Source organism: Neomonachus schauinslandi, chromosome 11 (genome assembly GCF_002201575.2).
Source record: "Neomonachus schauinslandi chromosome 11, ASM220157v2, whole genome shotgun sequence".
Lineage (NCBI taxonomy): Eukaryota > Metazoa > Chordata > Mammalia > Carnivora > Phocidae > Neomonachus > Neomonachus schauinslandi.
The window spans coordinates 93,710,769-93,722,957 of NC_058413.1; the positions used below are offsets into that span (position 1 = coordinate 93,710,769).

Sequence of the window (12,189 nt, forward strand, 5' to 3'; positions counted from 1 at the left end):
ACCCAAACCCTCATCAATAACAGCTCTTGTGAGGAGCGTATTTGAATATTATCTGCTCATTTGCGGGAATCTGCTGAAGCTGTGTTCTTTTGAAGTCTCCACAGTGAGGGATGTTAATTACTCTGGTAATGATGGAAGATTAAATTAAAGAACTAATGAGCTTAGCACGAAAAACACCGGGGCACACTGGCAAGCAGCAAGCGAACAAGGGGGGTGCTCTGCCCCGCCGGGGGAGGCCCACGTGCTTCTTGCGATCCAGCGGGCGCTGATGGCTGTTCCATCAGACACCACGGCCACGGATGCGAGTGCGCGCCAACCATTTACCTTCACCAAGAGGTCAGAGCAGGAGGAAGGGCTCACAGGGAATAAGGAAGCTCTGCACGAGTAAGTACTAGAGACAGAGCAGGAAGGGAAAGATGCTAAGAGATTAACTATTTGCGAGAGTATCATTTCGAGACTAGATTGCAAATACCACACACCACTCACTCAACTTAAAACATGTTTGGACCACACTCTCCCTTTACAGCGTATGCACTCACTCCAGAGAAGTTTTTCCTAATGAGCATGCATAATGATCTCCTAAAGTGATGGGAATGACACTCATTTGCCACTTGGGCAATATCCGAGGAAGAGCATGAGGCTGAAGAGTCTGAATTTGAGCTCTGTCACTTACCAGGTGTGTGACCTTAAATAGGTGGATTAACCCTCTTCTCTGAACATGCTTCTTTATTTATTTTTTTTTAAATGGAGCTTACGACAGGATCTGCTCCACTGGGTAGTGATAAGGATTAAAACGACGACACATGGAAAAGTACATTAAAACGTGTGAAATTCCATTAAAGTATTCATTATACTTATTATTATAAAAGTTAAGATAGACCACTTAGCTACATCCCCAAAAGACGCAAGTCTCTCTATATTCAACTCTGACAAACAGATCGAGGAACACGTAAAAGCCTCCCCTTCACCCATCCCTAGGATACAAGAGATGCAGAATAAACACTTTTCAATGAACAAAAGGGGTTTTGTCAAAAAATACTTTCCATTCCTACAAAAGCATAAGGCTATAAACAAATTTGGTTTGGATACTAAGCTTAGGGGAAAAGGGAAGCTCTGTGATGCTTGTAATTTCCAAGTCTTTCCTCCACTAAGCTAGAAGAGCCATGAGACTAGACCTGTGAGAGACTGTGAGGATGCTGTGGTGAGTATCTCAAGAACTCAAAGGCAAGAAACCACCTCTTACCTGCCAAGGGACACGGGACCAGTTCTCCTTCCAGTCGTGTTTCAACGTCTCCTCCACTACAAGTGTCCCCAGAAATCTTCCGATAGCTGTCACCGCCCCCCACCCCAAGAGCAAGAGATTAGACACAATCAGGAATAGTCATTAAGTCTCCATAATTGGAAATATATTTCCTATCCACGGACAACAGCGTTCATCTATTCATCTCCCTATAGGACAAGACGACATGTAATCGTTCTGAATTGGTCCTGCTTAGAGTTACACTGGGCAGCCCACCCAGTTGGAAAGCTGTCCTGGGCAAAAGTTTACATACAGCTCTCCAACAAACTCCTGTGAAGACACGTCCTTGCTGAAGTTTATGACTTAACACAAAGCTAGAGCTGCAGAGAAGCTCACAGATTTGCGTTTTTCTCACTGAGGGTAGAAGAGTCTGTAAACATCCTAATTCTAAATATTGCCCAAGCTCCCTGAGACCTGCTAGCTTGGAATCCAAGCACTTGGAGTATGAAAGGAACCCAGGTGGTCCTCTCTGCTCTCAAGCCCAGCGCAGACCCCTTGTGTCCCGGCTATGGTGACTGGTGTGAGACATACCCTCTTGTTCTCCTATAAGTAGAGCCCACAGGACAAGGCACGGGAGGAGAGTAGGACTTCCCAGAAAACTCAGGATCTGGAACACAAACCTCTAAGAACAAATCTTCACTCATCTTGAAGCCGAAGTCACTAAAAAGGCAATTGGGGTTCGTTAGGGCCGTTGGTTTACATACTTGGGGCATGTCAGTACCAAACCTTGTGACTTCTCCCACAGCGCCTACCGCTTTAATGTAAGTTACTTAATACGTCCCTTTAAAGAATATTCACCTTTTTACATTAACACATTTTCAAAAGAAACTTTACATCTGAGCCATGATTGGAAAACCATGATCACATGCCAAAAATAAGACAAAAACAATATAAATCATTATACCAAAAAACAAAATAATATTAAATTTTTTAGCTGGATCCAGTTCCCTACCCAAAGACTCTGGGTCTGCCTGGTCTTTGTTAAGAGGGATTAGGAAATGGGGATTAGGAAATGGGGGTGCCTAGGTGGCTCAGATGGTTAAGCATCTGCCTCAGCTCAGGTCATGATCCCAGGATCCTGGGATCGAGTCCCCCATTGGGATCCCTGCTCAGCAGGGAGCCTGCTTCTCCCTCTGCCTGCTGCTCCCCCTGCTTGTGCTCTCTCTCTCTGTGTGTCAAATAAATTAATAAAATCTTTAAAAAAAAAATTTTTTTTAAGTAGGGATTAGGAAATGGGGGCGCCTCGGTGGTGCAGTTGGTTAGGCATCTGACTCTTGGTTTTGGCTCAAGTCATGATCCCAGGGTCCTGGGATCGAGCCCTACATCGGGCTCCGTGCTCAGCACAGAGTCTGCCTGAGATTCTCTCCCTCTCCCTCTCTCTCTCTCTCTGCCCCTCCTACTCATGCTCGCTCTCTCTACAATAAATAAAATCTTAAAAAAAAAGGGGATTAGGAAATGTAAAAAGTTACTAGCACCCAGTGATCCTCTCTCCTTGATGTGATTAGAAGAATTAAAAAGGAAATTTAAAAGAATAACCTTTTTTTAAAATTAAAGATTCAATGTTATTTAAGATCATGTCCATGTAAGACCTAAAATTACCTTGGGTGTCTCATCCTGCACTTCGGGACACAGTGCTTTGGTCCACGAGATCTTTCACAATTTGAGGGCCACATATCTCTGCCAAAACACCCATCTCCAAGGGCAGAGCCCCAGAGCAGGAAGCAGGGAAGCGAGGTCTAGTCCCAACTCTGCCCTTCACTGCATGACTTGTCTGGACTGCATTCAACAACCCCAAGATAAGGCAACTGCCCTAGCTAATTCCCGAAGCCCTGACCAAAACTTAAACTCTAATTCAAAGGAATTTTCCACATTGATGTGCTCTACTCAAAAGGCTTCATTTACTCTATTCAGTCCAATGAATACTTACTTAACACCTTCTCCACGGGAAGTATTAACAGGTCCAGGGCTAAGTGGTTTGTGTTGTTTATTGTGTCATAATCCACATTTAGCAATTTGTAGGAATTTTTCAGAAGGATGGTTTTACAGATAAGCAGCACCGGGATCAGCCGGAGCCTGGCTAGAACTAGAGAATCAAAGCCGGCATTTCCACAAGATCCCAGGTGATGCCCACGCACACTCGGGATCCAGAAGCACTGGTCTAGGGCAGGAGCTAGCTAAGCCTGGTTAGCTGTTCTCGCAAAGAAAGCTTTATGGGGCCACAGCCACGTCCCCATTCGCCACCTACAGCTCCTTCCATGCTACCGTGAGCAGTCATGGAGCTGCCCTCAGAGACCATACGGCTGGCAAAGCCGAAAGCGTTTACTCCATGGCCCTGGTCCAACCCCTGGACTAGCACATATCAGAGGCTTCTGGCTTTTGTCAAGGTAAGTGTGGCTTCCCAAAGCAAACTTTAGGTTTTAGGGGCCTGGCAACTACTGAGAAATGAGTTAGGTGCTTAGTTTGATACCCATGCTCTACCGATGACCCGCCTCGCCTGGGGTGATTTCATGCGGGATTACAGACTCAAAGGACTGCCTCGGGGCTCAGAGATTCTATGCGCTTTCCAGCTAGAATCCTCTTCTAAGGCTAAGCTCTGTTCTGATCATCAACTCTCCTCAAAAGCTTCAAAGACCGCCGCCTGCTTACAGAATAAGGCCCGTACCCTTTCTGTCTCCACCCTCCCAGATCAGCCTCAGCTGCACTCACTGGCCTCACTTTATACCTCCAAGGCATCCGAGCCAAAACTCCAATGCCTTCCCCGTCTCCACCCCTCCCCACAGCGGCCACATCTCAGACTGCTCCTGTCCACAGATTCAGGTACTTCCTTAAGGCCCATCTCAAACAGCACAGCCTCCCAAAACTTCCCGATTTGCCAGAAGCACATCAGTCTCCTCCTTCCTGCCAATAATCACAATAAAAGCACCCATTCCTCCTCCAAGATGTGTTGCAGCCTTCCCTCTCCAGCCACATTATTTGTGTGCCTGTGGCTTCTTCTGCTTCCCCCTTTCTCAGCCATGCCTTGGGTACTCTGCTTCAGGACGGAGGAACATACAAATATATATATATGGGCTGACATTCCCTCGTTTCTATAGCATAGAGCTCCCTAAGGAAAAGGAGCGTGACCTACAATGGAATCTTGAAGCTGCCCTCATAGAAATAAATCCCAGGGTGATCTCTTCCTAAATCAGCTACTGCAGCTTCCCTAGGGTGTGACACCTCTCCCTCATTTCGTAGCTATAAGAACGAAATGGAATAAACTAGGCAGAAGGTGCCTAGCACATAAAAAAAAAAATGCTTAATACCTAGTGACTTCCTTTGATCTGCCTTCTTTTGCTCAGGGGAAGGGACCATGCCCTAGTCTTGTGGGCCACGCTGCTGGCTGAGGAAGACACAACCCAGCCCCCGGGGAACTGAAGAAGAACCAACCATTCGTAGTCCTCTCGCGTACAGGAGCAGTTGGATACGACCACCGGCCTGTCAAAGTCTTCTCCGTTAAAGCACGTGGCGTGGGGTGTCCTCCGTTTGAAAACGGTCTTGTGTCCTAGCAAACACTCGTTGCCCCGCTCATCAGATGGCGACCAGAGTTTGTAGTCGTTCTCTGTGCAGGGAACCCCTGGGGAAAAGGAAACACAGCAGGAAGCATTTGAGGGAGACCTGCGCACGCAGGCTTTCCCGTCTTCCCCAGCCCCGGGCCCGAGCACCCGCGTCCAGCACACCCTGCTGCTGCTCGGCAGGCACACGGGCCTCTGCAGCTATCCCAAGCCTCTAATCAGCTTGCTGTGACGCCGGGAGGCACCCACGCCAATGGACATGGTACCTCCTGAAACACAGATGCTCATCTCTGAGAAAGCTGGGAAGAAGCAAGCCACCTTTGGCACCATTTAAAAACTTCTGAAATAATTTAGCAGATTCTGCAGCTCCCTCCAGAAGTAGGTATCAGAGGGGTTTATAGCCCAGGGAGTTCGGGTCAGGCTGGATCCTGGATAGATAGATGGTAGCCTTCAGGAGTATGGTTTCCCACCTGCTTCCCAATTGCTTCCTGGGCAGGGTGGGCACGCCTGGAAGCAACAGCCCAAGAGAGCAAGAGACAATTCACAGTCACTACTTGGAAGGTACAGAATCTTCAGGGAAGGAGGCTGAGAAACGGCAGAACAGCCTGGATGATTGCTCCATGTTCACTTGGAATTTAAGTAGAGTGGTTTCTACAGGAATTCCAACGTATGCCTATGTCTACACTGGTACTCTATGTCTTCTTTATAGACGTGTCTTCCATCGGATTACATGCTGCCTAAAACTGATGAAAAGCTGTCAGCTCGTCACCATTCCCATCAGCAAGTACTTATTAAAACCCTGACTGTTAAGCTCTGGGCTGTCCAGTGGGTGGAAAATACACATGCACGGGACAGGTTCTTATTTCCGAGGACCTTATAACCTAGTTGATGGGGAATGATACAAACAGGGTGACAGACACAAATGCAGAATTCAGGGCGTGAGGAGTATGCTTATGCTCTGGACACAGAGAAGAGGGGGAGGTCCTCTGGTGGGGATATTAGCAGCCAAGTGCATTCGATCCTGAAACAGGGAAAGGATTTCAATCAGCGGAAAGTGACTGGGGAGCAGAGGGGTCATTTCGGTCAGCTGGAAGGATTGCGCCCAGGCAGGAGGAGGAGGAGGAAAGAGCAGGGCTGCGGGGGGCTGGGGGGGGGGTGGTGAGGGAGGGGGAACGGGGGAGGAAGGAAGGAAGATGCGGAGTCGCACCTCTCCCTGCTTCCTTGTAAGTCCTGTGCCTACCCTAGCGGACGCAGAGGAGATCCCAGACAGCTGGGAGGACCCTGCATCGTCTGGTACCTGGCCATTCACATGGGAGTCACTTGCTTGATCTGTCAAACCAGAACCGCTGACTGGGAAGAACAGTTTTCATTTACTCACATGCTAAACACATGTATACCTAAGCTTACAGTGTACCAGTGATTGTGCAGGGAATGAGGGCACGAGAGAACACAAGGTCCTCCCAAGAGTGGCCTGAGTAACTCTCTTCGCACGTCCCAGTCACTCACTGCATACATGTGCACCTCCTTGCGCGGCTACACTCTCCGAGCTACAGAGGACCTAAGCTGATGCTCTGGTCAGCATGTTTCCACCAAAAGGGCCAAGGAGGCAGCGGCTTACCCAAGGCATCCGTGGCATTGACCTGAAGGATCAGCCAGTTGTGGACATTCTCTTTGTTGGAGCCAAAGATGGTGAAGACAGTGCTCTTCTCGCCGGGCTCCGTGAGGAGTCCATACACAAACACTGGCCTCTCGGAGAAGATGAACGTTTTCCAGGTCTCCCCTTCGTTGGTGCTGTATCTGTCCAAAAACGAGGAAGAGGATCCTTGTGTTAGAGTCTCTAGGGCAAAGGCTTGGTTTCCAGATAACATTCACTAGGGAGGGGAGCCAGGACTCCTTGGAGAAATGGCTGAGGCAGAGAACGTTCAGGGTTGTACCATAAAGCAAGAAAGGGCTCAGGGACTAATTTGATGGGTGCAAAAGGACACGGCAGCCAGCTCAATGGAGCTCCAGCTGGTCAGTTTGGGACAATCTGAACATAAAAAGAAAAATGATGGTAACAGATTATACACTAAATAAAAATAGGGTAAGGGTCTCTGAATGATCCAAAAAGGGACAGAGAAGGGAAGGAGGGAAATGTTCTTCTTATATTACAATGCTACCTGATATATGTTGAAAACGACGACAGCATGAGAAAAATGACCATCCATCACCCACAATCTAGTAATGAACCAGGCGACATGATCACTGGATGCTAAAACCACTAGGTGGAAGGAGTGCTGGGGACCGGGGTGTTCACATGGTCTAAAACGACCAACCCACAGATGAATCATTCACTACAAATGGGGAAATGCAATTCTACAGTGGACTGGAGTCACAGCCTCCACCAGACTCAGGACCACGAAAAATGGCACAATCTAATGTTACAGGCCTCCTGGAGAAAGCCCTGCGGATATCACATCGTCTACGTGCTATTCTGTACATCCAGACAATCCAGCATGGGCGACATTCTACATGGCAACTGGTCTGGATTCTTCCAAAGCAAAAGTGAGGCCACGAAAAACTTAAACCAACAAAAGAAGGCAGAAGGCTTGTTACAAAGAGACTAAAGAGGTGTTAACGACCACATGCAATGCATAAACCTTGACTGAATCCTGGATTGGGTGGGGGGAGGCAGCTGTCAGTATATAAATATAAATACAGTGGATAAGGGACACTGAGCTCCTGTCAATTTTCTTAGGCGTGATAATGGCATTCTGATTGCATAGGAAATTTATTTATTGGAGATACATGTTTTCAGTATTTAGCTGTGAAGGGGCAAGATGGCTGCAACTTTGTTTCCAATGACTCGGCAAAGAAGGATAGACAGATGGAAAGACAGGCAGACATCCGGATGAACACATAACTGACAGAAGTAAAGCAAACTGGCAGAATGTTAACAACTGCTGATTCTGAGTGAACTTATGTGAGTGTTCTTTACACAATTCTTGTACCTTTTCCTGTGGTCTGACAGATTTTGAAGTTGGACGAAAAAATATGTGCAGAGAGAACTCTCCAAGGAGGACTACCTCAGAACAAGAAAGCAAGCTCTTGGAAAAAATCAGCACCGAAAATAATTGTGCTGATTTTAAATTATCTTTTGTATTGAAGGGGAGGAGAAGGGGAAAATCTGCCTAACGCTTGCTTCATCACCCAGTACGCTGGCGACGTGTTCAGCCTGAGAAACCGCTCAGTGAGAGCTTCCACGGAGCTCTAGGTTCGGTCTGAAATCCTAACGACACACGTCTTTCTTTCACCTTGCCCCTATTGTTGAGATTTTAGTTTGACTCCCTCAGCATCCTCATCCTTGACATAAATCTTTTCACGACATCAGGCGATCCAAATACTTCCTCCCCGGTAAGATCACTAAAATGGATACTTCTGCAAGAGGCTGCAGGTTCAAACGGCCCTGGGTTGGGGGGCGGCCGCTACAAGGCAACATAAGTAATGAATGTCAGGGAGGACTAAGTGACTCCTCCAGAGATCTCCCAAAGAGGACAAATTCTCCTCTGGTTGAAACACTTTTGGTTGAAGCTAATTTTGAAACAGATCTGGGGATAAGTGAACTAGTTTGCTTGCCTTATTCCAGCAGCATCGGTCCATTATCCAGGCAGATGGGAGCCATCCATCTGCTCTGTGATAATGCTGGAAGTCCATCTATTTTCACATTGCTTAGTTAATTCGATTTAAGAGCTCCTCAAACCCCAGATAACCTTAGGAATTGAAGCATCCCATTTCTTGAGAGGTTCCCAGAGGACTCTGGGAGGACACTTGAATGAGACGAAGAAGCAGGTGCATGGCCAAGCACAGCCATGTATTCAAGCATAAAATGTGCATTTAGAAAATGATGCTTTTTCAGAATTTCGGGAAAGGGGCAGGTCACATTACCACTGCAATAGTCTGGGGGATCATCTACTCTGGACCAAGTTCTGATCCCTAGAGGAGGACTTGTTTTGATGATGTGAAAATAACAAGAACCTTGCAAGAAAACAAACCCAAGTCATCTCTGTGCTCCTCCAATCACAAAAGACCCCAACCTTTAGGAATGGAGGATTCAAAACGTCCAGATAAAAATACAGACATAAACCCCATGATCAGAAACTCTCAGGAGGATGGGAAGGTCATTTAATAGAATAAATGTAACATAACATAAATATAACCACAGATGCACTAAGTAAAAGAAGTGTTGACAGATACTCAACTGAAGACTCTACCATGTGGCAAGCTGTCCAGAAAGGTCCTTGATGAACTCAGATTTTTAAACAGCATGTTCATGATGAGGAAAGAGTCTTATAACCAAAGGCAAAAAAGTCAAGAGCAGCAGTGATCTGCTATTCTTACAGCAAGTGATCTGTAGGAACAGTGGCCAAACAACTTAAATTCAAAGTGAGTCAAATTATAAAAATAAGTGGTAGATTAGTGGGTCACCAGGATGGTGGGATGGTTGCCTGGTAAATTCTACAAAGAATTAGCAAAAAATTCTATAAAGAACTAGAAAGGATCATCCTTCTGACGGTCAATGGTTTAAATAGTAACAACAAGAAAAAAAAAGTCAGAACCACTCAATTTCTATTTTGGTTGTATCTTTATCAAGAAGAATCATCTTCAAACTGGACAAGGCAGGAAAAAAAACCAGTGACATTAAAAGAAAATAAGCGCAAAAGAGTCCACGTTCTAGGGAATGGAAAGACTTAAAAATACGATTGCAGAGTTCCTTCTAAGAATCTCAGAAAGAATCCTGGAGAACAGACAGAGATCTCTCAAAGCCCAGAGGAGGAAGAATAGCTTTACTTCCCTAAAGAAGAAAAGGTGGTTTCAAGAATGGTAACAGCTGATCTGATGGGTCTTAGAACAGAAGGAAGTCAGTCAGGGATGGGATTCACATGGTTTCACATACAAGTCACAACAAACGAATCCTGTTTTCCTTTTCTCGTGGTGATCCTGGATTTGAAGAAGAGGGTAATAATACAAAACATTTCTTTTTTTCATAAGGATCTTTGTGGGCCACACAGCTAGATAAGATGCACTGTTGGTCAAGTAAGTCCCAAGAGTGCTGATTGCTCACATATCGTGTGACCTCAACCCCAGATGAGACCTCTGGTCCCCACACCGCTCAACGCCTTCGTCAAGGATATGAATAACAATATGGAAGGGTCAATCTATCAGATCTGCAAAGCAGACAAGGCTAATTGTACCGATAATGCAATTAATGCCAAAACAGGGTTCAAAACCCTTTTATTACATCAAAAGGAGGAGCAAAAATGAGAATGAAGTTCCACATGTTGTTTCAAAAACCCACCTGCTCAGATACAGGATGGAGAAAATCTGGTCTTTAATAAAATTCATAAGAAAAAAAAGATCTCTACGTTTAGTGGTTAAACTGAATTTGAGCTACTGATATAAGTCACAGCAGAGATAGAATCTCAAAAATATGCTGAGTAAAAGAAGCCAAATACAAACGCAGGAAATTCTGTAATAGGCAGAACTACCCTACAGTGGTAAAAATATAATCAGACCATCAGTTGCCTCTAACTGGGGTAGGGTAGGGGCGGTGGTATTGGCGGGGAGGGGGCATGTAGGTATTTTCTGGGGTGATGGAAATTCTCTGCATCTTGACAAGCACCCTCCAGAAATGATTAAGTGGTGTATTTACAACCTGAGCATCTCATGGTGTGCAAATGGATACCTCAATTTTTTAAAAATAATTCAGTAGAAGCTAAAAAGTAGGGAGGCTGTCAAAAGAGTAAAACCAGTCTCGGGTGTTCACTAGCAGGAACTGAACGTCCCGAGCCATATCAGTATTAATCCCTGTATGCTGGGGTCAGACCTGGGCCCCACATGTTAAAAGCACTGACATGGGGAGGTAGGCCTAAAGGACACCCAGGTGGTGGAGAGTTGGGATCCCATGGCATCGGAGGAAAGGAAGTGGAACCATCTGCCACGGAATGGGAGACACGCGGGAGGGATGGGGGGGCGTGGCTCAGATACCTGCAAGGTGTTCAGGTGAAGGAGGAAACACCCTGTGTCTGTGTGTCCTGGGAGCAGAACCAAGCCCCCTAACCAGAAACCAGAGAGAAGAGAATTCAGGCTCTCTCTGACTTGAGGACTTCCCTTCATAAAGGAATAAATAGATAAACAGAGTGAGGGAATGAAGAAACGATCAACAAACCGTCCCAAAGTGAAACGAAAGCCCCTTCTGATCTGGCCACTCCCCATCACTCAAACCGTCCAAGCAAAGACTGGAAGATCTTCCATCACAGTAATCAAGAGAAAATGCGTGCAGGGGCTGGTGGAAGGCCAGAGCAGATGAGGGGATATGTGTAGATTCCTGCTAGACCTCTCCCCGTGCACAGCCCAGAACAATCCGGTCCGACTTGTCCAAATCCACATGCATCCATCCCATGGCCCTTCAGGGCCTGATCAGTGCACCCCATCACCCCAGGCTGGTCAAGAGCAGTCCTGCGCCTTTGCCCCCAAAATGCTTAATCCTGCCCCCACACCCCCCAGCTTCCGTTCTCACCTCCAATCTTGCTTCTTTTAAATTTATCCTCCTCAGCTTACCAGGGCCCCCTTTCTGTAACACCACGTCTAGCCGTATCTAGCCACGTCGTTCCCCTACTGAAAACTCTAAAGGGACACTACCACTTCAAAAGCCAAGTCTGATCGCTCCAGTGCAGCAAGCACGGTCCTCCAGCTCCTAGCCCCTACCTACACCTACCTACCTCAATCCCCATGTCTCAGCACCTCCTCCCTGCAATCTGCATACTATCGGTACTAAAGCTGTATACCTTCCATGCTGATTCATGCTGGGCACCCTGTGCCCAAGGTCTTTCTAACCCCGGAATGGCACTCCAACCTTGCTCAAGCTCCTTCTCCCCCATCCTTCCTTCTCCTGGCCCCCATTCTGTGCTCCCACAGCCCCCTGGGTTCCCTCTACCTTATACTCTACTCTGTTTTCATGGCCTGAATTTGCAAGCATATCCTACTAGGCTGCCATGTGCCAGGAACAAACCCACTTACTCACTTTTCTGCCCCTGGCACCTGGCACCTTTCTTGGCACACAGAAGGGGCGTTAATTAACATTTGCTAAAGGAGGTGAAATGGACTGTACTGTATTTTTTCAACCCCGTTACTGAGTCTCTTAACAGTTTAAAAGGTGGTAGCACCCGATCCACTGTAACCCAAAGGCTAAAGAAACCAAGTGAGGTGGAAATGTAGCAGGCGGGGGCGGCTCTCTGCAACTGTCCCGTTAAGTGTTACCGTTGGCATTAGGTGCTGCCATCAAGCATGCAAGTTAACTGC

The 12,189-nt window shown here is 46.7% G+C and overlaps 1 protein-coding gene across 1 annotated transcript in view; it reads right to left on the minus strand.

Moving 5' to 3' along the window:
• SORL1 (sortilin related receptor 1) overlaps positions 1-12,189 on the minus strand; it is a 148,640-nt gene that overhangs the window by 66,044 nt on the left and 70,407 nt on the right. Inside the window, exons 13-16 of the mRNA XM_021696254.1 lie at positions 6,470-6,648; positions 4,727-4,913; positions 1,832-1,960; positions 1,244-1,329 (exon numbers count right to left, since the gene is read on the minus strand). Coding sequence (XP_021551929.1) covers positions 1,244-1,329; positions 1,832-1,960; positions 4,727-4,913; positions 6,470-6,648 — 581 coding nt within the window. The remainder of the gene's footprint in view (positions 1-1,243; positions 1,330-1,831; positions 1,961-4,726; positions 4,914-6,469; positions 6,649-12,189) is intronic.